The 26,827-nt window shown below is 36.1% G+C and overlaps 3 protein-coding genes across 5 annotated transcripts in view; 2 read left to right on the top strand and 1 right to left on the bottom strand.

Annotated features, from left to right (window-relative positions):
- Positions 1-26,827, bottom strand: part of LOC124367886 (transcription factor Sp9) — a 237,837-nt gene that overhangs the window by 36,736 nt on the left and 174,274 nt on the right. For 2 of the 3 annotated variants that reach the window (XM_046825075.1, XM_046825073.1), the window contains exon 1: positions 24,723-24,855. The exons of the other annotated variant lie outside the window; for it this stretch is intronic. In XM_046825075.1, the coding sequence (XP_046681031.1) occupies positions 24,723-24,800 (78 nt within the window). In that variant the 5' untranslated portion in view covers positions 24,801-24,855. Of the gene's footprint in view, positions 1-24,722; positions 24,856-26,827 lie in introns of those variants that run through there. 3 annotated transcript variants of the gene reach the window in all.
- On the top strand, positions 6,974-8,585 carry LOC124367888 (malate dehydrogenase, mitochondrial-like). Its single transcript, XM_046825077.1, has one exon. It carries the CDS (start codon positions 7,392-7,394, stop codon positions 8,442-8,444), a length of 1,053 nt encoding a protein of 350 aa, XP_046681033.1. The 5' UTR covers positions 6,974-7,391; the 3' UTR covers positions 8,445-8,585.
- Positions 14,328-15,906, top strand: LOC124367887 (malate dehydrogenase, mitochondrial-like). Its single transcript, XM_046825076.1, has one exon. It carries the CDS (start codon positions 14,753-14,755, stop codon positions 15,806-15,808), a length of 1,056 nt encoding a protein of 351 aa, XP_046681032.1. The 5' UTR covers positions 14,328-14,752; the 3' UTR covers positions 15,809-15,906.

Here is a 26,827-nt window from a genome sequence, read left to right as displayed (position 1 = left end):
AACCTCTTTACGGGTTTCTTTCATAAGAGATCATTCCCAAAATCCTGTGGAGCTTCGTGAGAATTCTCGGAAAACAGGTCAAGAATGACAGACGTAACAGTGCTGCATCAGTAACGGTTACTCCAGAAACTGTGACTGTGACAAGCCAAGGACGGTCATGGTCGCCGCCGCCGTGCGATTTCTGCCCGACATCCTTGCCGAGGACCTCGCCAGTCATTGTCACTAATTACTGGATGTAGTCGTCGATCCTATCTTCAGCTGTCTCGCGGTTCTTTCACCCGCAGCCCAGGACTGAGTCAACGGTCCCCTAGAAGTCTTCGGGTAACTATACAATGTTCCAATTTCCAAACAGAATTTCCATCCCACAGCAAATTTTATCCTTACAAACTAGTACACGATGATCTTTGCAAACCCGTGAGAACCAACCTGAGAATTTTAATTTACAGAGATATCCTGCATTAACTGCCTCATTTGTTTCTAGAGGAACACGATCCAAAATTATTCACACATTTTCGCTGATCCCTCTAGAAATTGAATCTAAGACTTCTCGTTTAAATAACCATAAACATTTGGAGAATCTCAATGTTTAACTTTATCAAAGTATAAAAGTCTCTTTAAGCCTGGTGTAAAAATACCATACTTTGTGTTAATACTCAATAGCTCACTGGAAATTTTCATCAATAAAAAGATTTGGGTAGTGTTTATGATAATTATTTTCTTTGCACTCTTTAAATTTGTATTAGAGTCAATATGGTTAGGAATGGGCACTGAAACAATGATGATTCTTTCGAATCTCCAAATGCTTTCAATATCAACGATCAATGCAAGTTCACTGACAAGGGCTAGACCTCCTAAATCAGCAGATCGAGTAGGCAGTGAACTGATAGTCGAGCCAACCACCTGTGCTCCACGTGACCTGCATTTACAACTTTAATTGTACCCGGATGGGGGTAATTTCGTTGGATTTTAATTGCGAGTAGACTAAGCAGATGTCCAACGTTCATTGCCGAAAGTTGACGCCGTGCTTTGTTGAGATGCTTTACACGTTATTCACTTCATATATTATAAAATAAAGCATTTTTGTTGACCCCGCCTAAGACCGAATGATCAATAACCGGTCACACAAATGGAAGCTTATGGAATACGAATGAGAGTATTAATTCGTGATTCGTGATTCTCACGGTCTTAAGACAAGTCTTAGATTCGGCAGATATGAATATACCGAAACAAGTTTAAATATTTTGTTGTAAGAGCTAGTAATTTAGGGGCATTTGAAAATCAAAATTAAAATTTACTGTGCAGTTTATTCCATAAAGGTACGCACATTCATAAAACTATCCGAGATATAAAATCAGACAGGATATTGTTGAAAATAACACCAGTCTCTTACTTTACTGTATGTAGTAGACATATTTGCTCGATTCCACACTAACAACGCTTCTATTGCTAACAAGTCAAGAGTATTTGGGGAGGATTGGAATTTTTTTTCATCTTGTCAATGTCCCATTAGGAATTTGAACTCGTATTCCGGTGTTGATTAAACACAGATGGAATCACACTGAAGAACTTCTATTATTATGCTACTCGTTTATGGTCTCCTGAAACCGTAGAGTATCAGGAGACTATAGATGAACAGTATAACAAATGGAGTGAATAGCTCCAGATGAATAGAATAGTACTTAAGTTTAGGATACAGACGCCAGTGGAATCGCCCATTGCCTTGCCTCAGCACACCACTCAGGTCACGTGATGTATCGACTGACGTGCGCGCGTGAGCCTAAATGCGCGTGCGTGCACCACTCCCTCTCCCTTCCCTTACACTTGACACCGTACATTTTGTACAACCGTGTCCACAAAATGTATCCGTGTCGCATTGCTACAGAAACACTCCGGATTTGTGTAAATGATGAAGTGTCAAGTTTAATTTTATTATTTTTGTAGAAATAACTTTTTTTCACCATTAGTGATGATGTTAAAGAGATTTTAATTCTAATTATATAACTGTATTATCGGATGATCCAGCAATTCTATAAATATTGGGATGCTTTGATTGTTCAATAGTCTATAGACAATTAAGCAATATTTCGTTATGATTATAATAGCGTCCCTATAACAATTTTAAATTAAGTCACTACATCCCTCCCAATGTTTACTATCGGATGCCTACAAAATGCCATGTTTTATGTGGTTAAAAATACATAATTTTTCCTTCTTGGCTGATGCCTTTTGAATAGTAAAATGTATAGTACATTGTGCAAGGAATATTTAATGAATTAGGTGGACGAACTAAAAATGTTACAATACTTTTCTTAAAACAAGCTGTATTGGAAAAGCCCTTTTAATATTCAAGTGATAGTCTATAGTCCTTGATAGTCTATAGTCCTTGTATTGCCTTTTTAGGTAACTGGTTTCCTATAATAGCAAAGGTGACCACTATTTTATTTACAAACCGAAGATTGAGGAATCATTTGATAAAAATTCGCTTCGAAAAGAACCTACCGTATTGTTTGAAAAATATGGAATTATTTCCACAATATACAACAAGGCCAGCTGGGGATAACTTAAAACAAAAACTCACAGCAATCAGTCTGACTGGGACCTGTGTAGAGGCTATGCGAGGGTGTCAATCATGTAGCCTCGCCCCGGGCGCTCTCAACCGACCGTGTAGCAGCGACAATGACTTTCACTGGACTGTCCAGTGTTTTGTTAGCCGGGAGGTGTCCCAAGCTGGACTCGAACCCGGGGCGCTAATTTGACTCGGCTACCGTCACCTATTGTGGCCCAGAAGACTCCCCGCTGGCTCACTCCGCCAGTCAAGTGGGTCACAAAAGGCTCACGAACGCGTTAAGTGAGGTTAGCTGTCATTCATCGCTCTTTTCTTTAAAAGCCTATTAATGCCCTCAACTAATAGGCTATTTTAGTATGAAGTAAAAGACATTTCGCCTGTAGGGTTAAATCACGCGAATGATCTGCTGTCAGTATCCACATCTTAAAGTCAACAGGACAAATTTAATGACCTTGAAAATCTGCCGTAATTGCAAAATATTTCTTTGCGATATTTTAAATTGTGGCCTTTTGCTTCCAATATAGAGCCATTTCAAAATGCACTGAGGTGAATTTGCCACGATTCATTTCCAATATTGTGATAAAACTCTCCTAAAATCGTCCATCTCTTATTACATTTTATTCGTTCATCATCTCTTGAATTTAAGTCAACTAAAGTACTGCTGTTTGATCTGAAACTGTTATTCTTCTATTTCTTTCTTATGGGTTAAGAAGTCACCTTCAAAAAATCGATTTCGAGATTAGAACATATTTGGCTAGATTTATTTCCCTTTTGAACTCCTAATATTTATCTGTTAATCGTTAGGCTCAAAAATATTTCAATATAAATAGTGCCAAAAACATTTCAACCAGTGACATTTAAAAGGCTGTAGTTTCTACCAGCTGTTTTTCTTGTCCAGATGACTTGATCATTATTTTTCGTTTTTATTGGTGCTCATAACAGTTGAAATTATAAAACCGTTTTTTTTTTTTTTTTTTTTTTTTTGGTGTAGGCTATTGTAAAAGCAGTGAATATGTTGTTTTGTTTGATAATATGAGCAGAATAAAGTTTCAAAAAGGAAAATTGGATGGCAGTGTAGCCGTAGGAGAAATAAACTAATTTCAAACCCAACTACACCTGTTATTTCAGGTAGATAGGCCTGAAAAAGCACTTGAGGAAATTGCATAACAGTGCAGGCAGGCTACCCGCTCGAAAAGGAAGGTCTTATAAGTGAATTTTAAGAAGATCAAGGAAAAAAACCTTTCACGTACCCTAGGAAAATATTGAAACATAAGTAACAAGTTAAATGTTTTTTCATTGAGATCTCCGAACCTTGCGTTTTTTACACTTATGTAAATTTATTCAGAAAGTATTTTAGCTATAGAGATGAAGTTTGTTCACACTTATTTGTAGATAAACGATAAGAATTCAGACCAGAAATTATAAAAAAAATAAGAAAAAGCGCTTTGTAAAAAATATATTTTAATTTATTTTTTAATATTTTACAACTGTTATGTTTTATGTATACAATTTTTGTCAAATAACTTGGCTATTTTAAAAACTGTACGGTACCTAAGTTACAGTTGCCGTTGTATGGACAACTCTTAATCCTTTTAAGTGCTATTTACCAAGTCGTCCTTCACTATGCAATAATGAGCTCCTTTAAAATTTTGTCTCCACGATTCCAATTTGTCCCATGAAAGATAAAACCGTCCTAAATCCTCGAACCTTTTCACAGGCAATGTATTGGGTTGCCAATCAATCGCGATCGGTAACACCTCCGACGTCGCCAGGGCGTTCGAACATCTCCATCAATCAGCGGTTGGAAATACCCGGGGGTCGTCCGTCACCGGGGGCCGACGCGGGCCAAGAAGGGAGTGTTGGAATGAGACGGACAAATACGGGGAGGGTCGGGGCCTGATAAGGTCGCGGCGGCGTCGCAGCGGCGGCGGCAGAGGGCATCGAGACGCCGAGGTCGTTGGCTCAACACTACAGACGTCACAGGACCCGCCCCGCCAACCTGGGGAATGCCGGCTGCTCAAGAGGTGTTTGTAAGCCCAACACAGAGTAAAGCCTTGGTAGTCAAAGTTGGGATTTTGTAAACGAAATCCAAGATTGGGCTTGAGGTAAGACGTGAAATCTTGCTAACGTTTTGAATAGATAGTAAAAATTTGTATTTTGCCGTTTCCACATTACAAGGATTTTTAATTGTCGCCTGTTTAATGAAACTATTATACTTCTTTTTCTTTGTTATGGTTTAAGACGTTACCTTAAAAAAATCATCGATTTTGAGATTATATTTGGGTAGATTTGTTTTTCCTAAATTGATTTGAAACCCCTAATATTTAGGCTTAAAGTATTTCATATAAGCAGAAGCATATAAATGGTACCAAAGATCATTCCAACCAGTAACATTTGAAAGGATGTGGTTTCTTCCTGCTGTTTTTGTTGCCTAGATGACTTGATCAATATTTTGCGTTTTTATTGGTGTTCATAATAGTTTAAATTATAAAACTAATTTTTGTTTTTTGTAGGATATTGTAATAACCTAGGACAATTGTACTATTGTAATAACTTATTGACATTACATTAAAATCATTTAATTTCGCATATATTAGTGTAAAAGTTTATTTTTAAGTGATTTTTCTATTTTTATACTTGGTTTATGCTAACTCAATCCAGTAATAAGCAAACTAACTGTAAACAATAAATAGAAGCAAAGCTGTTTGTGGCTCTTTAAAATTACTTTGATTTTGAGACTAAAATAATTATATTTAAGGTGGAAATATCAATTTATTTTATTAGACTACGTTTAATTTTACGCTTTACTCAAAAATTAAAATTAAATTAATTTATATAATTTACTATTTAGACATTAGAGATACGCTGTTTTCTCTTTTTTAAAGCATTTAATGGTTTAAAGTTGAAATTTTGTCGGTCAAAAACTTTTTACAAGTATCTAATTACTGGCTACTCTGTGTTTGCTTCGAAGGAAAAGTAACATCATAGTTATCATAGATTTAATAAGAAAGAGGATTACAAAAGTAAAGACCCTTTAACTTTTTTAATTTTACTTGGTACAACATAATAAACACTAATGGTATATTAAAATAATAATCTTATTTAACCCAAACAAACCGAAACAAAATCAAATGCATACTAAGCAAACATATAAAATCGAGTTGCATTTTATTGAGTACTAGCTAATAATAAATCATATATACTAGTCAATAATAAACCCGAATACTAATTTAATAAATAAAACCAAAACAAAATCAACTGAATCTTAAGCAAACAATTATGTTAAACACAAAGAAAAATGAATACTAACAAATAATATCACGTGTTTAAATTATGTTTGTTTTAAGTAGCTTCGGTCTAATCATTCCACGTTGTATAAGACCCAAGTTAAGGTAAGTTAATTAGTTGATGCACACTTAAGTGTGATAGTCACAATCAGGCGAACACTTACGTGGATTGATAAGGATGTTACAAGTTTTCTTCTTGCATTTGGCTTTACTTTAGTAAAGAGAACAATGGTAGACACTTTAAGCCTTGTCATTGAATCGTATTATTTCTCAAATATATTCCATACAAACTTGGAATAAAACGCTTGATAACTTGGGTTTAAAGAAGGTGTTACCGTTATTTTTGTGCATTTGAGAATCCATCAAAAGCTAAAATATGATTATCATCTTTTCCATGACAAAATATGTCCACCGCAAAATACAATGAATCCGAAATGTAACTTACATTGTACAAAAAATAAAATCTATCAAAAAAGTGTTAAAAGGCATATTATTGTATATTATATATCAAACACTTTTCGAGGCTACATCTCTAATATACTTCTTACGGTCTTTTATCATCTCTGTATGTATTAAATACGGATTTTCACCATTCTTTGTAGGATGTAGCCAAAATATTTATTAAAATTATATAGGTACATAAAAGTAATGGGGCACTTTTAAAATTGTTTTAATCCATCATTTTGAAATGTTAGGTATATTTTCGTTAGTTTTAAAAACCAATTTCAAAATCTAACTTGGTCTGAAATAATTAAATAAATTCCAGGCAATAAGGCAGTTTAGAAAACATATCAAACCTCGATTATAATGACATTTTTGTAATGAAGACTCCATTTTGAAAGTAAATTACTACTTTAATGCTAATGAGCGCTCTTGTCAGTGCCACAAGAACAAAAAAGATCTTTGAGAATGCAGAAAATCCTTTTATATCGACAATCTCGCAATTGCACACTCTGTCAAGAAGCGATTTATCAAGATCAAGCCGCTCGCCAACGGCTCGTGCCAACGACGACGATGAGGGATTGATCAAGTGACCATTGATCAATCGGTGATCAGCTGATCGTAACGTCCAAGCCAAGCACAGAGCGTCGTCCAGATCGTCATATGTCGAGTTTAAATTTAAAATAACAATGTAAACTATCTACTGGCATATAACCAATTTGTGGTAAACCGTTCGAAAAACAAACCTTCGGTCTGTTTGAAGTGTATTTTTAAGTCGGGTTTACAATTTTAGATAAATGATAGTTACGTATAAACTGTTTTCATTCGTGAAAGTTTGACGCGTTGACTAATATCTAGTATTATTTTTCGTCGGCAATCGTTGCCGAGGATAGAAATATTATTGGAACCGCTTAAATAAGCTAAACTCGGCTTAAGTAAGGTACCCGAGGAAAATATATAAGGATATAAACTCTATTTTGTATAAGCACACAACATTCCTGTATCCTGCTCGTTGGACCATTGCTACTTGTGACATGTGAAGTATTTTAGTGACTTATCTAATTTGAAAAGTGAATATTTTGATTTTGTGTCGACACATGTTTGTTTCTTGGATACATTTCGGGAGCATGCTTTCCAGACTTCTCAGATCTCGAGTTCCATTAGTTCTCCAGGACGTTAAACATCTGGCTACAACGGACCAGCTGAGCCTGAATGTCGTTGTATGTGGTGCTAGTGGGGGAATCGGCCAACCCTTATCTCTACTCCTCAAGCAGTCGACCCTGATAAAAGAGCTCGCCCTGTACGACACAGTCCACAGCATAGGTGTGGCGGCGGACCTCAGCCACGTCCCCACTCTGGCTAAGGTCAAAGGTTTCGTTGGCAGGGATCAACTCAAGGACGCCCTTAAGGGTGCCCAAGTGGTGGTGATCCCCGCGGGGATGCCGCGGAAGCCGGGGATGACCCGGGACGACCTGTTCGACACCAACGCCTCCATCATCAAAGAGATCACCGAAGGCATCGCCGAGGCGGCTCCAAAAGCCATCATTGCAGTCATCACCAACCCGATAAACAGCACCTTGCCGATCGCTGCCGAGGTCATGAAAAAGGCCGGAGTCTTCTACCCGAAGAGGCTTATAGGTATCACGACCTTGGACGTTATCCGAGCGAGGACATTCATCGCGGAGGCCAAAGGGTTCGACCCGATGCACATCAATGTTCCCGTGATCGGAGGTCACGCTGGGACCACCATCATCCCTTTGGTGTCACGGGCCACCCCTTCCGTCTCTTTCCCCCAGGACGAACTGGAGGCCCTGACCAAGAAGATCCAAGAGGCCGGCACCGAAGTCGTCAAGGCCAAAGCGGGTGCTGGATCAGCAACGTTGTCTATGGCTCACGCTGGCGCCTTGTTCGTCATCGACCTTTGCCGAGCCATGGCCGGAGATGCCAATATTGTCCATTGTGCCTTTGTCCCGTCCGATGTAACAGAGTTGGAGTACTTCGCTACCCCCGTACTTCTCGGTCCTAAAGGGGTCCAGAAGAATTTGGGGATAGGAAAACTTTCCGACTACGAAGCCAAACAGATGCAGGAGGCAATTCCTATCATCAAGAAAAGCATCCAAAGAGGAGTGGAATTCGTGAAGAAAGGCTAGGAAGTTTTCTTTATCTTGAACATTAAGATTTGCGTTAATGTACTGTTTATACATACTGCCTTTACCTTGTTAAAGTTCTATTTTACAGAGTGGAGATATCGATGCGCTTGTTCAAATTGTAATAAAATTACTGAAATCGTATATTGATTATGTTTTAAAAATCTGTAATAATAAGATTTTATTCGTTATTTTGGTACGTTTTTAATTAGTGTTTTCAAATGAAGCGGCTGAATTATAAATTGCTTTCCGGAGAGTTTTCATTAAGAATAATCTAATGCCACAATACTGGAAACGACTAAATTAGTATACGGTTGATTTGGTTGCGCTCTTTGAACGAGACTCAATTTTGGTACAACCATAGCTAAGATGAGATCTATTGTATCATACAATTTCAAAAATTCATGTCCGAATGTTTTAGACATGCTTTAAATCAAAACGGATCTCACGTTTAAGCCGTTCGTAAGAGGAAACTCTTTATCCTCTTGAAAAAGTCAAGGGAATTTCACCAAATACTACGGGTATTGTAGTTATTTTCTCGCGGTCCAATTTGTTATGAGCTCTAATTCATACCTTTTAATTTAATAACGTGTTCGGCTAACTGTAATTTAAGGGTTTAAAGGGCTAGTGTTGTTTAGTAAGCTAGTACAAATGTAGTTACTGACCGCTGTGGCTCAGAGGCTTGGGAGTATAAGCGGAGTGTAGTAGTAGCCTACACCAATAACTCTGCGGCCCCGCGGCATAGCGTGGCGAGAAGCACTTGTTGATCGCGCTCTTCCCGGTTTTGGGGCATTTTTACATGTTTTCCACCCAATAAATCTGGGATCACGCAACACGCTAGGGGAAGTGCCGGCGCGGCGGAGAGAGGGGACAATTCTGGCCTTATTAATTCGTGTTCACCACGAAGCCACGTGCGGATTTGTTTGTTTTATGTTACTTTCTTATTATTGTCGTATAAATGGCCGTTTAAAACATTTGCTTTACGATTTCAGGCATTGAAAATCAATCTGTCAGGCATTAAAATGTCAAAATAATATTACAAAACAAAACACAATGATTATCTTTTATATTTTATGAGTAAATTCTTGGCCTGAAAAAGTACGAAATCCTTTTAATACACCTTATTACATGTCCGTTTAATATACATAGCTAAATATATTGGCCTAATTTTTCATTTGAAAAGATGTACACAACAAATATAATCCTTGTTCTTTCTCTCCTTCTTTTACTACTCTACTCATTTAGTTAAAAGCACATTATTAATATACAGGTAACAAATTTTTGGGTTTTAAGCAAATTTAAATATTTTCTATCATTCCATATAATATATAGCAGGGGAAATTCAAACTAGTCAAACTATAGTAAATATTTATTTACATATACAGTGTGTCCATGAATTATTGAATACATCAATAATTTTAACAGTGACGTGAAATTATTCCACGTAAATGATCAGTTCGTGTCCATAAAGTACATATTTACTCTAGTTTGATTAGTTTGAATTTTGCTACCTAACTTAAAATATGCCATATTGAACTTAAATTTTATATTTTTAGGACAAATAGGTTAATACAATACATAATGTTTGATTATTTTTTTATTTTGAGTTTAGGAATGCAAATAGAGTTGTTCAATATCCTAATCAATGCAAGAAATGTTGAGACAAATACAATTTTTACAATTTTACACTCCCGAATTAGTTATTACGGCACATTGCTGCTTAAACATGAAATTTGCTTTTTCAGCGTTAACGTTAATATATGGAACTTACATTTTTGTATTGTTTCACCCATGTACAAAGACAAATCTGAACATCTTGGACATAATTTTATATGGTTTTTAACATTTGAGGTATTGATAAATGGACTGTACTATTCAAATCAGAATAACAAAAATTATCAAAATATGACAAGTCACAAAAACATAGAGGCACGTTTGCCTACTGCGATCCAGAGTAAAGGGTAATTATTTACCAACATGTCCGTTTATCCGTTACGGGGACAAGCGGACGTTAGGGTGTCCCCGTGCCCTTCGCGCCTCACTGTTATTGTTATTGAGGACTGTTAATGTTATTGACGGGAATCGTGCCCACATCACTCACCCCCTGGACATAATACAGTTCTGATCCACGGCCACGCCCTCCCAACACCATTACTTATCTATGACACCAAATTTTAATATCAATAACAAACTTGAACCTCACTAGCTACTTGGATTTGCAAAGCTTTCTTTGAAATTAGAACATTTTCGGAAAAAATTATTTTTAACGATATCATAGAAATTGGCCTATAGGTATACTTAACTATGAATTACCACCTCTAGTGGTTAGTTTTATTTTAGATAAAATACTGTAGAGTTGATGAAAAAAACGTCAACGAATCATAAGACATACTGTTGCATTCTTGTGCCTTAGAATGGGAAGATAATTCTATAACGATTAGGAATGCACTTAACATTTTGTGTTTTCCAAGGATTATATCGTAATAAACTAAATATTATTAATCGTGCTATTCCTACCTAGTAGAGTGCAGTGCAATACGTTTTATAAGGGAATTAACAAATTATTTATGTAATTATCATGCGAAAATTTGAAGAAAACCCAAGTGATCCAGTAGTAAAGTATATGATCCATTTGTTAGCGTACGGGATTTCTTGGAAAATGCTCAGGAAATTTCGATGATGGTATTTTTATTCTGAACTATATGTGCTTAATTCCATTTATATTTCTCATAGGTTTCAAAAGTGTGTACTGATTTACAGTTATTTAATAAACACGTCTCATAAATATAGTTTTAAAAATACGTATGGCTTGGTCACACTTAGGTTGAGTTCGAGTGACACCTCTTGGAACACGGGTTTTAATTTCCGTGGAATATAGGCTGTAAATGTTTTATTACTCGTAGCACGCTCAAGACTGAACGACGTGGGTGACAAGTTGCTTCAGGCCGTAAATTGCAGCCCATTACCACAATCGCGCTTAATTATCACTACCACTGAGTGGTTTGATAGGGAAGCCTAGAATATAGTTTGGTATTCCAATTTACACAAAAAGTGTTTTCCTACTTTCTTAATAGAGTGATTTGGAATAATTTTTAATTTCAAGAACCACTTTTTACGCCCTTTCTTCTGCAAAGATCTCAAGGTCACTCGTAAACTGCGGAATTTGTGTGATGCACATAATTTCTTTATCTTTGAGTAAACGGTCACCATAGCGTATGGGTACGGCTCTCTTTCCGGGAGGTCACAGGTTCGATTCAAGGAAGATGAATAAAGTTTTGCAAATAGTTTGGGCTGTTTTCCCCTTAAACGTTTAGTACATTTGTTTAAATGTCACTGGCAAAACAAGAAACTCTTTACTAATACTAAAATAAAATAAATGAATATTAAATAAGTAAAAAAACTGTTACTGAACATCTGATTATTTTGTGTTACAGGTGCAATGTAAATGCATTTTCAAATAAAGCATTATTTATCCTTGATGCCTCGTTGACAAGCTCTGCTCGAATCATGAGTTTCCCTAGCGCCAGAATTACACAGTTACACAGTTTAATTTTTGATACCCTAAAATTTGTTATCTAAATGGAAATTCAAATTACGTAAAATATCCGGTGATTTCTGTAAAATCAAGTCGAAATAAAATACTATATAAACCCTGAAAAATAGTTGATAAATTATGGACAAACTGCCAACTGTAGGGTAGCCTTGTAATTAATGTATTAAAATATATTTAATTTTCCTCCACGCGTGCTGTGCCAAGCACTTGGAAGTGTACACTTTTTGTCAATTTATGGGAAATAAAGGATTTTTGAACTGTGAACCGTGCACTCTGCAACACTCATTCTTTATACTAGAATCGACAACTCTTACTATATGGACTTATTACAACAATTACAGCAATACTTTTCTTTTTCTCTTATGCGGATTTGGTAACAAAGGGTGTGGAAATACCAGGTGGTCATCCACTTAGCTAATTTCGATAAGTAACGTTTAAAACGTCCGTTAAGTAACTTAACTAATGAATTCTCGATTGTGGCACATAATTAAATAACGATTTCCCTTTGCCTTTAAGTGTCTAAGTTACACTTAATTTAGCGTCCACTCCGCGAAGCCATAAGTTACAGGTTACTTATTAGGTGGGTTTTGTCAAGCTTTATCGTTGTTTTATCGAAGTCGCGGAGAATTACTTGACGGTGACACATGTCAAATGGGCGCGATACCGGGACATGCGAACCGGGTGTAAAATGGATTTTAATTGTCAGTGAAAAATTTCACCGCAACGTTTTTGCACGCTTGTTAAGCGGTGCTGCGTTTCCAACAGTAAACTTCGGTGAGGCAGGCAGCGCTGGATAAGGCGGTGACAAGGGGGTGATAAAGCCTGCGTGACAGGGGGTGGTTACCTTCTGGTTTATGGCCGGACACCCCCGTGGCTGCAGGAGCTGTCTGTCCACACTGGTGTTACAACTTCGATGTGTTTATTCTGTTACAACAGCTACTCGACTGTTTGCATGATCTAACACCTTCTTCTCGCAAAGTGATTAAAAATTGTTGAGAGTGCCTATAGCTGAGCGGTCTCACACGTTAGACTTTGAGTTTGAGTTAGGGATAGCGCAGGTCCGAATCCTCTCTGTGACCCTTGCACCTTTTATCAGTACCATCGACCTTGTACTGTATCGACTCTCCCCCTTATTCTGTTTGATAAGATCCTCGCACAGGCCAGTGGCTCATGAGGGCGGGCAGAGTAAGGCTTAAAAGGGGATCGGCTTCTCCTTTATAAAAAAAAAGAATCACACAATATGTTATTAATCGCCGAACAAAGGCCACCGATTTCACTAAACCAAATTTTCCTGTAAGGAACAATAAGATTGGGAGTAGAGCACTAAATCGTATTAATACATTGTTTATTTCTTTTTTCATATTTCCTTTCTAAAACACCCTACGCATCCTGTATTTTTGTGTTTCCTATGTATTTATAGATCTTGTACACTTGTAATTCACACTTAGTTTGCATTGTTACTTATTTAAACATATTTTATTAACATTGTTATTCATTTGTAGATTTTTATCTATTTTTTACACTTGTTATCCATTTATGGTTACTTATTTATAGATCGTTTATCTGTGGATAGTGTATTTACATTGCTATTTATTTCTAGATCGTTTTAATTGCACCTTTTCTATATAGCGGCTTTTAAAATTGTTATTTAACCATAGAACGTCACATCATGCAGTGTACATGTATATTAGTCAAATAATTGTTTCGTTTATTATTTATCATTACCGTTATATTCATTATAATTTATAAATATTTTGTACATTGTTAAAGATGTCTAGGAATATAAAGTCCAGTTGCATGTTAGGCTTGTCCCTATTATGATTATGTACTGTTGTAATTAGCTGCCTTGTATTATGTTTATAATATTGTAAATTGGTCTTTGACCGTTGGAAGGAAATAAATAAAATAAATAAATAAAAATAAATAAATAAAGCAAGTTGTTTTTCCAATTGTACGTCCGATATAATGCATGAGTCAAATAATTGGTTAGTGTTTTAAAATTCTGGATATTGACGACATTCCTAAACATAGAAGAAACACTATTAGGAGATTTCTAATTTTTCTTCTAAATCTGCTGTTTTAGGAAGATGTGAGGCTTCTGATTTGATGAGGTTCAGCTATAGGAGGAAATTGATATTGATAACTGGAACTTTTTAAATATTTTAATTTTAATTTGGACATTGCAGGTTTGTTATAATCATCTAAACTTTAATTGAGACTTTGGTCTCCTCGCGCGCCAACAGCTTGTGTCAACGACGACGATGAGGGATTGATCAAGTGACCATTGATCAATCGGTGATCAGCTGATCGTCCAAGGCAAGCACGGAGCGTCATCCAGATCACCATATGTTGAGTTCTGTTAAAATAAAATTGTTGACATTCTATTCATAACCAAGTTTTGATGAACAGTGACAGAAGGTACATTTAATACCCTTCGCGGAAGTGTATTTACAAATGGAGGTTTAATTACTTTACGGAAGTTTTGATGGATGGACCATTATCAAGTGATGTATCTCGCCGGTAAGTGTTGCCTGGGGAATGACAAGAACTGGAATCGCCTAATAATAACCTAATCATCTTAATTGACGTTATTGCACAGCCCAAGTAAGTGACTCGAGGCCAATGTAAGAATATTAACTCTATTTTTTATAAGCGTATAACACTGCTGCAGAAGTAAAGGACAGTGAGATGCCTCCTTGCTACTTGTGGTATGTGACGTGTTTCTGTGAAATGTACTTTGTAGTTTCCGTGTCCATACATGACTCTTAGTTCTCTGCATTACGGGAGTATGGTGTCTAGGTTTCTCCAATCTCGAGTTCCCCTACTTCACCAAGAGGTTAACCACCTGGCTACGACAAACCAACTGAGGCTGAACGTCGCTGTGTGTGGTGCCAGTGGAGGAATCGGCCAAAGTTTATCGCTACTCCTGAAGCATTCGATCCTGATCAAAGAGCTCGCCTTGTATGATATCGTGGACACTATCGGAGTGGCGACGGACCTCAGCCACATACCGACCGTGCCCAAGGTCAGAGGTTACGTCGGCAGTCAGCAACTCAAGGACGCCCTTACGGGCGCCCAAGTGGTCGTCGTAACCGCCGGGACGGCGCGGAAAACTGGGGTAACCCGAGAAGATCTATTCGACTTGAACGCCCCCGTTATTAAAGAGATCACCGAAGGCATCGCCGAGGCGGCTCCAAAAGCCATCATAGCAGTCATCACCAACCCGATAAACAGCCTCATTCCGATTGCGGCCGAGGTCTTGAAAAAGGCTGGAGTCTTCGACCCGAAGAAGCTCATAGGTATCACGACCTTGGCCGTTCTCCGGGCGAGGACTTTCATAGGACGGGCCAAGTGTATTGACCCGATGTATATTAATATTCCTGTGGTAGGAGGACACACGGGGACGACCATCGTTCCGTTGGTGTCCCGTGCCACTCCTCCCGTTTCTTTCCCGGAGGAAGAACTGGAAGCTATCATCAGCAAGATCCAACGTGCCGGCACCGAACTCTACAATGTCAAAGGGAATTCGGCAACGTTGTCTATGGCTTACGCAGGTGCCCTTTTCGTCGACGACCTCTGCCGTGCCATAACTGGAGAACCCAACATCGTCCACTGCGCCTATGTCACATCCGAGGTCGAAGAAGTGAAGTACTTAGCGACTCCTGTGATCCTCGGTCCCGACGGCATCGAGAAGAACTTAGGGGTGGGTAAAACGTCCGAGTTAGAATCCACACTGTTGAAGGAAGCAATTAATATTATAAGGCAAAGCATCGAAAAAGGAGAAGAATTCGTGCATAAAGTTTCTCCAGTTTGAAAACTACTGATTGCTTTAAGCTTCTGTTTGTATACACTTCTATAATTAATAATGTCTTAAGCTGTAGATATTAAAATTTAATATTTTACGTTTCTATTTCCATGTTCAGAGATACCAATAAATTTGTTCAAATTTTAATAAGATAGTTTTAAGCCGTATATTAGTTATGTAAGACAAATCTTCAGTCGTGATATTCTATTGAATATTTTAGTACGGTTTAGATTAGTTTGACTGCTGAAGTGGCCGAATAATTTTCATAAACTACATTTTTTGGAACTTTCGTTAAGAAGAACCTAATGACATGGTACTGGAGCAATTAAGTTAGTAAGTTAGTTTCTCATATTGGGGTATAAAACAAAATTATTACGTTGATGTGATTGGCTGATTAACGCAAGCAGTTTTGGTCCCTCCTTTTGTAACGAGAACTCAAGTTGGTACACCGTAGCCCATGGTGAGATCTATTGTATCATACATCGAGAAATTTCAAAGGTTTTGGGAACAATTCGGTAAAAAAATGGATATCAAAAGAACGGTGCTAAAATTTGTAAATATGTTCATAGTTTTGGTGATACACTAGGGTAGGGGTACATATTTACATTTTAGTATGTTAACTGTATGCATTGGTATATAATAGGAAAATTAAACTAATTAAATATCCAGTACGGATCACTCCGGTCTTCCACTTCCATTTGAATACACACTGGGCACAGTAAAAAAACCGAGAAGTTACTTAAATCTGGGCAACCTTATGGATGTCCAGGAGCGGCACATCACTAACTGCAAATGCCGAGATTCTGGGGTGCAATGGTAATTCGATAGGTCTAGTCTACTGCGAGAGATGACTGTTGGAGTTGGTGGGGTTCGTTCCCCAAGTGTCAAAGGTTCTTGCTAGCCTAAACAGTAATGGTGTGCCACCCCCTAATTGTTTTAACTGGAGAGGCTAGTTCAGTGCTGGCTTCCCTTATTCCTAGGGGACATGACTTGAAATTATTAGTTCCCTAAATTTTTCCTCATGGATTTCGGCAGAAGGTGGCCCCTACCTCCTTACCTATCCAAAATACCCTGTCACTCCGAAAGCAGCGCAAAGGTCCTTATAAGACTAGGTGCAATTTATATGCTTCTTGATCTAAGGGAAAAAGTAATCAAATAATATTATTGATCCATAAACAACAAGATTTTATTTCAACAAGACATTGTTGAAACTAGGTATTTATTTAAGTGGAATAAATCACGCCCGAACGCCGTCTCCTGCCTTGAGGCCGTTAAATGCTTCCTGCGTTGATGTGGGCCTGAAATGATATAATCATGCAAATATTCGGAGGACACAGCCTATAAACGACACAGGGCCTGTGAAGACGCCGAACAGTTTGAAGAACCCATAAACATTTCTCATTTTTAGTAGGGCCTACACCTTATTAAGGACAGCAGAGCGGCGCTAGAGCGCGTCGAGTCAGTCGTCCGAAGAGTTTGACGCTTATACACACGGTTCTATTCCCGGCTGGCAAAAAAGGTCCTGGAACTTATGCGAGCGGCGGGGGGCCGAGGCCGCGCTTTGAGGCCGCCGAAACACGTGTCGTGTAACTAGCCTAGATCCGTTCGTCCACCCCATGTGGCCCCCATCCTTCGGATCTTCTCTAGGTTGACCTAATTCTGATATCTTGGATCTTTCTTTTTCAAACTATTCGAAAGAACCAACGATGACTTTTTTACACTACTTCCTAGCACTCACCAGTAAAAATGCTCAGGGTCTTATACATTACAACACGATATTTCACATTTAATCCATGCTAACAAGGTTACCAAATTTACTTCTTTGATTAAAAGACGATTTATTACGATGACCTTCTCAGCTTCAGGAAATTATAATGCCTTAGCAAAATAAATATAGTTGAAATCAAGTTATATCAATAAAGTTAACAGTGAATTTGATCTACATAGTTTAAAAATGTAAATAGAACACTGATAATAACTCCATTAAACTGACACTTTAGAAAAAACAAGAAGATTCCTAGAGAAGAATAGTGATATCATAGCCGACGAATCGGAAAGAAAGAGCAGCGGCTCTAAAACCGACCCCTGAGAGATACCGCATCGACCGATGAAAATACGATTTATATATATTGTACCTTCTCAGCTTCAGCAAATCATAATGTCTCAGCAATTAATATGATTGAAATGAGGTTTCATCAATAAAGTTATCAATGCATTTGATCTGTACAGTACAATGTATGCAGTGTTTAAAAAATTAAATAGTACACTGATAATAACTCCATTCAATTGACACTGTAGAAAAAACAAGGACACAAGAACAAGTGCAAACAAATTCCTAAAGAAGAAAAGTGACCTCAAGAATAGCAGACGAATAGGAAAGAAAGAGCAGCGGCTCTAAAACCGACCCCTGAGGGACACCGCGTCAACCGACTGACAAGTATCGCCAAATTGAGCGTGGCTTATCCCGTGGCGATCAGGTGGCTGGGGCAGGTGACAGAGCAGCCTGGAGGGGCTAATTCCAAGAACATGTCAGGAGATTTTGGGCTGCGACAAAAACAACGTGAAATCGCTCACATTAGTCTTCTTAAAGCATATCAGCCCTCACAGTCTTTTAATGTATAAATTTACCTTGGGCTTATTACCTCGAAGTTTGGCATTTTAATATTCCTGCAGATTAAGGAAATGAAGGCAATTAGGAATAATGCGATTATAATTGGTTTTATTTCTCCCCACTACTTTGAAGATTTTCCTAGTAAATTCTAACTTTACAAAAGAGACGTTTAGCCTAACTGTTACACTACCAGATGATTGCAACCACATGGAAATATATATGGTTGCTAGTAAAGATACTATAATGGTAGTAATTGTATATTTTATGCAGTGATTGGGGGAGTTCATAAAGACTGAGTAAGTAGGCTATATTGTAAATGTAAGTAGTCGTTGGCTCAATTAAAACTCAGTGAAAATCTAAACCTAATTGGTCCTCTAGCAAATTCAACAAATCCCGCCTAAAATTTGTCGTTTAAACGTTTAAACCAGCCCCGTCGCATTGGCCGGTCGTAAATTTAAAATAAATTACTATTGTAAAGATCAGAAATTAGTGGTAAAGTGTGTGTGGAGCATTAGTATTATGATAATATGTAGTGTCAACATAGGTCGTAAACCTTGAGTCTGTTATTATCAGCTGGCCGGCGGCAGTTGGTAAACAAAGTTCCGTAAATCAGCTGTGTTACTAACCAGACCAGGCTGGCCACAACACAACCTGCTAAGTGAAATATTCCCTGCCCTGCTTAATTCGACCCCGGTGGTGGAAACTATGTAATCATACGGCCACCGCATGCGGGCGGTGGATCGACCGCTGTGAAACGAAAACCGTGTGATTACTGGCGATTGCTTTCAGTAATTATTGAGTTTTATGCACACGATGTGCGAAGGTTTTTTTAAAAGGTAAATTTTATATTTGTATTGATGACTGAAATAGTTTTTTCGTAGAATGGCTACAGTACACCGTGATAGATTTACTTACAGTTTGTATTAGTAAATTAAAAAACAATCATTTTTTTTTCATTTTTTTGTAAACCAAGGTCTTAACAGAATAAGAAAACCTATTGTGTTTCAGATACGTAAAATTCCAAAATTTTGCAAAAACTTTTGAAAATTGTGTCCCCAAAAAATATAGTTCGTTTCTCGGCTTTTACACCAATGGAATTCTGATAAATGTTTTGTACCATTCACAGATTTTATTAAATATATTGAAAATACTAGATTACATAAAACTAGGAGTGCCGATGGCAAAGCTGTCTAAGAGTAGGACTTTGAGTCTGAGTTAGAGATAGCGCAGGTTCAAATCCTGTCCGTGACCGTTGCACTTTTTATCACTGCAATCGAAATGGTACTGTATCAACTCTCCCCCTTATACTGTTTGATAAGATCCTCGCACAGGCCAGTGGCCCATGAGGATGGGCAGAATAAGGCTTAAAAGGGGCTTCTAAAAATTACCCCTATGTGTTTGAGATACATGGGTCAGAAACCTGTAACGTAAATTACCTTCACACTTTTCTAGATTCATAACGTGTTTTGAAAGAAATTATTTTTTTTATGTGTGTGACCGTCCCAGGCATCGACTCTTTAGAGTAAATGTGAATCCCAATCATTAAGCCACACTGGAAGGTCGCTTTTATCTTCAAGTTGCATTAGTAATTTAGTAATTACCCATAAGTAGTAATATATCAGTTAGTTACGCGTTAGTTACATAATAAGCTTGCAGTTAGTATATGATAAATTTCAAAGCACTTAGTAGCTACACGAGGAAGTAATTTATTGTATACATATCTACTTAATGGTGACAGGAATGACGTTCTGTTAATAGTAAAAACCCATGTAATTAAATAAAAACTTTCCTTGTTTTGTGAAACATAAGGTGTTATTATGCAATTAAATTGTGTTTGATTTTTGAAATTGTAAAAGCTACCGTAACTCGAACTGTTGTAGAGTCCCGTTGTAATACTAACACATTTTTGTACAACGCAGTTACAAATCATAGTTGCGATTTGTTGTTAATGGTGGGAACTTTTATCGCATGCCAAAATATTCTTTTCGTTTTTAGAATGCCTGATTGATTCTTTTTTGTACCAACATGAATAATTCAAAATTTATTATGAACATGTTCTCTCAGCAACTTGTTAATGGTTGAATATTATATTTATAAATAATTAATTTCAAAATTTTACAATTTTACTCAAATTAGTAGTAAGAGTAACATAGGTCTATAATTTTACAGTTGGGTGACATTGAAAGAAATGGGAGTAAACTGAACAATCACGCTGTCATCAATGCACATATTGTAGTAGAAGTTCAGGATAGTAAGATGGATATGTATATATCTTCTTGTTAATTATTTCTGCAAAGGACCTGTCAAGTGCGGTGATGGATAAGGCAAATGAGGGTTTAGAATGTTTGTCTTGCGGCCGAAGTCCATTGACGGAGCGGCCTAATGTGTTCGGTTACTAATTGCTTGACATCAAGACTAAATTGGAAATGCCCCCTGCTGATGATGACCGCAAAAACTGGGGCGCATTTCCCCGCAGGACTGGGGTTGGCGCGGGCTATCCTTTGATTTGTCCGGGAAAAAAGGTTCCAGGAAGAAACATACGTGATAATAATTAAAACACAGAGCGTACACATGTGCTTGTGTGTGTATGTGGACATTCTATAGCCTATTTTAAACTAAATATCTTCACAAACCTTTCTTACCAAATTATTTTGGATAATCAAGGTGAAATCCGAGTATAACAAGAGAATTTGGGGTAAGTCCAAATACCGAACTGTAATTTTAATTGTTCCCTCCAAAGAGAACAATACAAATTTTAATGCAATTTATTTCTAAGAATCTTAAGAAAGGAAGGAATTTAACTATATTTCAAACAGCTCCTCCTACTCCACAAGTGCCAAAATAACTTTGTACTTGCACGTCATATAAAATCAAATTCGTTACAATTGCAATAATAGGTATTCGAACTTGTAAATTCAGGCCTTAGGGCTTTCTGTTGAAATATTTTATAAATGTTGATTAAAGGTTTATCCGTAGATTTGACCAATCCTTCAATTTGCACAAGAGGAATTACATCATTATTAGAGAACTCATACATAAAGTAGTTTATGTAATATTAAATTCATATTTAAAAACATAAAATATAGAGCGATTTATTTAGATTTGAACCAATTTTTTATAACCATATCTAAGAACTTTAAAATGAATATTTCTATGTTGGGGACACCATTAAAACATAATCATAAACATTTACTGCTTTTGATGGTTTAAGTACATATTGCATTTTCAAAATGAATAGAAAAAGTAGTAAACAGGCATAACATCATTTTGCCGATATACGTCCAATACGGTGGTTAGAACTCTTCAGTATTACGCAATCTATATTTAGCTGCAAAATTAAGTGATTGTTCATTTATGACGTCTCATATTAAGTTGAACAGTACTATGATTTCAAATGATCGATACTTATTTACTTTATAATCCTACAGCCAAAACAAATTATTTTACTGTTGATATAGGCCTATAAGAAAACAACTAAAGATTTACAACTATCCTATAGTTTAACGATTTTACTCTTTAATTTGAAAGAAAATATTGCAATTAGAACTATTTGAAAATAAGTATAGCGTACACAAATATTGACATTAAATTTGTTATAAGTACTGTAAGATCTGGTGCAATACTCATCTAACACTACTGTCACACTCTCTGTTGCTTAAAGTAAAATTCAGAAATTTATTTTTAATTGCACAATTATTTAATGTAGTTTATTGGACAGCCTTTTCAACTTAACTGGTCAATCTGGGAGACTCTGTCAACAAAGTCAAAGTCAAAGTCAAAGTCTTTATTACAACAAAAAACAAGTTGGTAACTCATACAGTTGACGTCAAGTTGCCACAAGGCATTACACAACAAATAATAGTTAATACTACTTATGTCTTTATAGATACATCTTCACTTATAGTTAAAATAGAGTTCAAGTAATGAAATCAATTCTTCACATAAAATTAAAACTAACAATTAACAAATGGGAGCATAGATAAAGCGGAGTACAACAATTGAAGTTAGTCAATATTTGATGGACAAAACTAATTAAGACCTAAAATTCCATTTAAGGTAATGCACAATGATAATAAAAAGTAAAAACATACATTTAAAAGATCCTTTATATACACAGAATTCAAAATAGTTAATTAATATGTCAAATAAGGCAAGGTCATCAATTAATAAAAGTAAAAATTCCATTATATACAAAACATTCAAAATTTTTAAAACAGTAATATCACAGATAAGGCAAGGTCATCAATTAAAGCTAATGTCAATGGTTGAAAGATCTAAAAACTCATTTACACTGTAAAAAGAATTCCTCAGTAGCCAGCTGTACAATTTTATTTCAAAACATTTAAAATCAATATCACAAGCATTTCTAGGAAGTTTGTTGAACATATTTCAGCCTACGTAAGAATAAGAGTTTTGTGTCTTGCTAAGCCTAACATGAGGTAAATCAAGTAAATCTCTGTATCTGGTGTAGTAGTTGTGAATGTCATTCCTAAACAAGGAAGAATCAATCCTCAACTTAACTCTAACTAGACAATGAAATAATGAAACTCAACAATTGTTATCACCTATAACAAATTTGCCTAATGCATCTATAACGATGCAATCTATGACTTCATAATCAACAACTTTACAACTTCATATTTACATCATTTCAAGTCATAAATTAAAAATTATTTTTCCTGTATGACAGAAATCATCAGGAATCAAAGTATCGGATAGTTCATCAGTACAAAAAATGACGTTTCTTGCTTTGAAGGAATGGTTTATAAAGAGGTACATTCTGAGGTTTAGTTTATAATTAGTTGGCAGAGGTTTTTTGCAGAGGTTTTAAAAATAAAAAAAGAAATCTTAAATTTAAGAGTTTTCACACACACACACAGTTTTCACAGAAAATCGCAAAGCGTGGTTCGCATTGCTATTTTTGCAAAATACAAATATTTTGGAAATCAAAATTCGTACTTCATTCTCACAGTGTGATTATTACAGTGTGGGTCACTCTGATGTAATCGATTACTACAACAGAGTGTCAAAATTTAATATGATTAAATTTAGAAAATAACGCTTTATTGATTTATGATAACTTACTATATAAAAAAAGGATTTTCTATAGAATTCAATCTATCGTCTCCAATAAATATGTTAAATTGTTGTTATTTATGAATTAATTTTAAAATATAACGATTTCTACTTCAATACAATGCCTAATATTTAACGCAACTTCTTATCGGTTTTGTTACATAGACCTAAGTACCGCATGTTATAAATAAATGAAACTAAACTTGGAGAAAATGACACTCTCAAAGAATTCACGGATTTTACACAATTTACGGTTCCTTCATGTTATTTATTGTTGTTATAGGTAAATTATAACTTTAATACAATGTCTTACAGAAATAAAGTTGACATGTAGGTAAACATTTTTACTGTGAGCCTTTTCCGGAAACAATAAAAAATATTATATTCTATTTTATATAAATATAGACAACCCTAGATAATTGTCTAAGTATGGATCTAATAATAATATAAATAAGCCACCTCAGTATCTGGCATAGATCTTTAATGAATTCATTTTTTAATGTACAATAAAAATAGGGATTGAATACTCCAAAGAGGAGGAAACTATTTTAATCCTCCCTGTTCTTCAGATAAGCTCCAGATATAATATAAGTATATAATATAATGTAATATAATAATAAGTTGCGTATGGTTATGTTATATATATATATCATACTTAAAATAGCTACGCCAGGTCTTAAAAGAGAAAATAAGATGTGATAAGGTATAACGCTAATCCAGTTAAAGGTATGGTGGTTGTGTCAATTTGGTAAAATTAACTACTGGGAGATGGACGTAAAAATTAAGATGTAGTTACTTAACACTTCATATCACATTAAAAATATCTATAATATTTCAGATTACAACAAAAATCAGCAATAACATCCAAAATGTAATATTTCTTAATAAAACAGGCTAATAGTGTATAATATTAGGTACATAATTAAAATAAATGCTAGCCTTTCTAAAAACGAATAATTCTTTTATTGAGTTATAAGTACTGTAGGTTTTCCGGGAACATAATTTACTAATTTTTATCATTAAATTAGTAACTATTACTTTAATCAATTGAAATCCCATTTATAATATTTAACTATTTCATAGAAGTGAATCAAATATACAGTTATCAAAAAAATATAAGTTTTAGAATTCCTTGTCATGTATTTTTATTTCAATTTAATTTTTTGAGGAAACAACCAATTCAGGCTAAATAATTTTGAAAAATTATTATATGTATAATATGATTTTTAAACTCACAGATTTGTTGATAGGCAACTGATGAGTGCTGTAGAGTGGCCCTGCCACCCTGGTCACCGGGTTCACGTCCGTTAACATCCTATTCTATCCTGATACCGGTCAACGCACACACAGTAGGTCCATTCCGCTCGAGAGTCTGATACACACTGACTCTGCCATAACTGGCCGGCACCCCCTCCACTGCGGGGGGCGTGGCCTATCGCGCACCGCCCAATCACAGCGTCCCCCGTAATAGGGGAACATGCCCACTATTTTTACCCGACACTTAAACGGTCTCTTATCGTCTCCCCTCCTTCGCCCCTCAATCGATACTGTCGCTCCTTGCGAGTGAGCCTGCAACTATAACTTTCAACGCGGACCCGAACCTCGTGCCCTCTTATGATGGATTTACTCGCCCGCGTGTGCGTCCGGCCGTCCGTCCGTGGGCTACACGCGGGATATACGCCCGCCTGAACAAACGTCTCGTATTTCGCGTTAACTTTTATGAGTCTGAGTAGGCCGGTTTGCCGCCTTTCCATTTTCCCCGCTGAATAAATTCTCCATAAAAGGCAGCGAGTTAATTGATTAAGGCGATTTGTCTTGATCAGTTTAATAGGCTCCATATAATTCTTTCCCGGGATAATTGAGTTTCACATTGAAACATACGTGTTTATATAAACGTGACAACTTTATTGAATCGGTAGTTATTGAGTTTAACAAGATTTATTACGTCATTCATTCATACAAATATAAAAAACTTACTTTCTTCTTGTCTTGTCTGATATAGCCACTACTTATTATATTTGTTATATAACTTCCAAACGTTAAGAACTGTCATATTTCATTCTTGTGTATTCTATTAGATTTTAAAATTTATTCGCTAACAAGTACTTCCACGCCACTTGGTAAATTTCAGTGTTAGGATTTTTTTTAAATATTGTCACTCTGTAACAACAAATCAAGTGAACACCATATCAACATTTTTATGAGTATTAAAATTTAAACAAGGTACTTGATAATTCTAAGTAATATTTCAAAAGGTGGCTGCCTTCTAGACTTGATTTGTGCGTTGATTTATATTGATATTTGGGAATAAGCGTGAACAATTCCCAGTATATTAGGATACCTTTAGCAGAATACTTAGACAAGATGACGTAACATCAAGGTAAGGCTCAAGGACCTTACAATTTCAGTCACAGAAATAGTTGTAATTATGTAGCCGATAAAGTTTGTGAAAGTCAGTGAAACGTGTACGGTTATTCAAATCCTGTTAATTTGACGATATACATATGGTGTGTCACCAATAAATTTTTTAGTTCAAAACATAAATTACAATATAAGGCTAAACTGGATCATTAAAAACTGTTATGATAATCGTTCTTCGGTTTTTTTCTTGAGTTCGGTTAATAAGGCGCTACTGTAATATCCTTTGGTTGTTTATCATACAAATTTGAACCAAAATCCAGTATTTGATAGATCTATGTTGAGGAGCTGATTTTGGAAACGTAACAATTGAAAATGTAATTTTTCCGACCAAATTACTTTATTTGCTCTTAGGAAAGCTCCCCAATACCGCACCATTGCTCTCAATTTTGGCGAGTAAAACTTAAAAACTAGGTGTCCAAAACAGCCCTGAGGTCCTAATATGGGTCACTCAAAAATGAAGCCTTACTTGAGACAAGCTAAAAATGAGAATTGATTAACATGCAATTTTGTGTTCCTTAAAACTAGCCATTTATTTAGATAATTCAAAATTATTGAAATTGCTCTCAATATAATCCAAAATTGCAATAATGAGCGAGTATCAAATACGAAATTAATACCCAAAAACTTTCAGACCAACATTTCCTTCTGATTGATTGTGACCATGGAAACTGCTAAAAGATTAGGCCTATATCAATCGCATTACTATGAGCTGAAAAAGAAGGAAATCGAAGTTCCTTTCCCATATCTTCTCAAACTTGCACGGATTATTCCAAAGCATCCACGACGGTAATTTCTTTACCACAGCTTTAATTTAGACATTAGGCTTTTTATTGTTCAATTTATTTGTATTATAATTGATTATTACCATTATAAATTTATTATTGTTGTTCTAATATACACTTCTCAGTAATGATTTTTAG

The sequence above is a fragment of the Homalodisca vitripennis genome, chromosome 8 (genome assembly GCF_021130785.1).
Source record: "Homalodisca vitripennis isolate AUS2020 chromosome 8, UT_GWSS_2.1, whole genome shotgun sequence".
Lineage (NCBI taxonomy): Eukaryota > Metazoa > Arthropoda > Insecta > Hemiptera > Cicadellidae > Homalodisca > Homalodisca vitripennis.
Note: the sequence above shows the minus strand (reverse complement) of the source record. Positions and strands in the feature narration are given on the sequence as shown.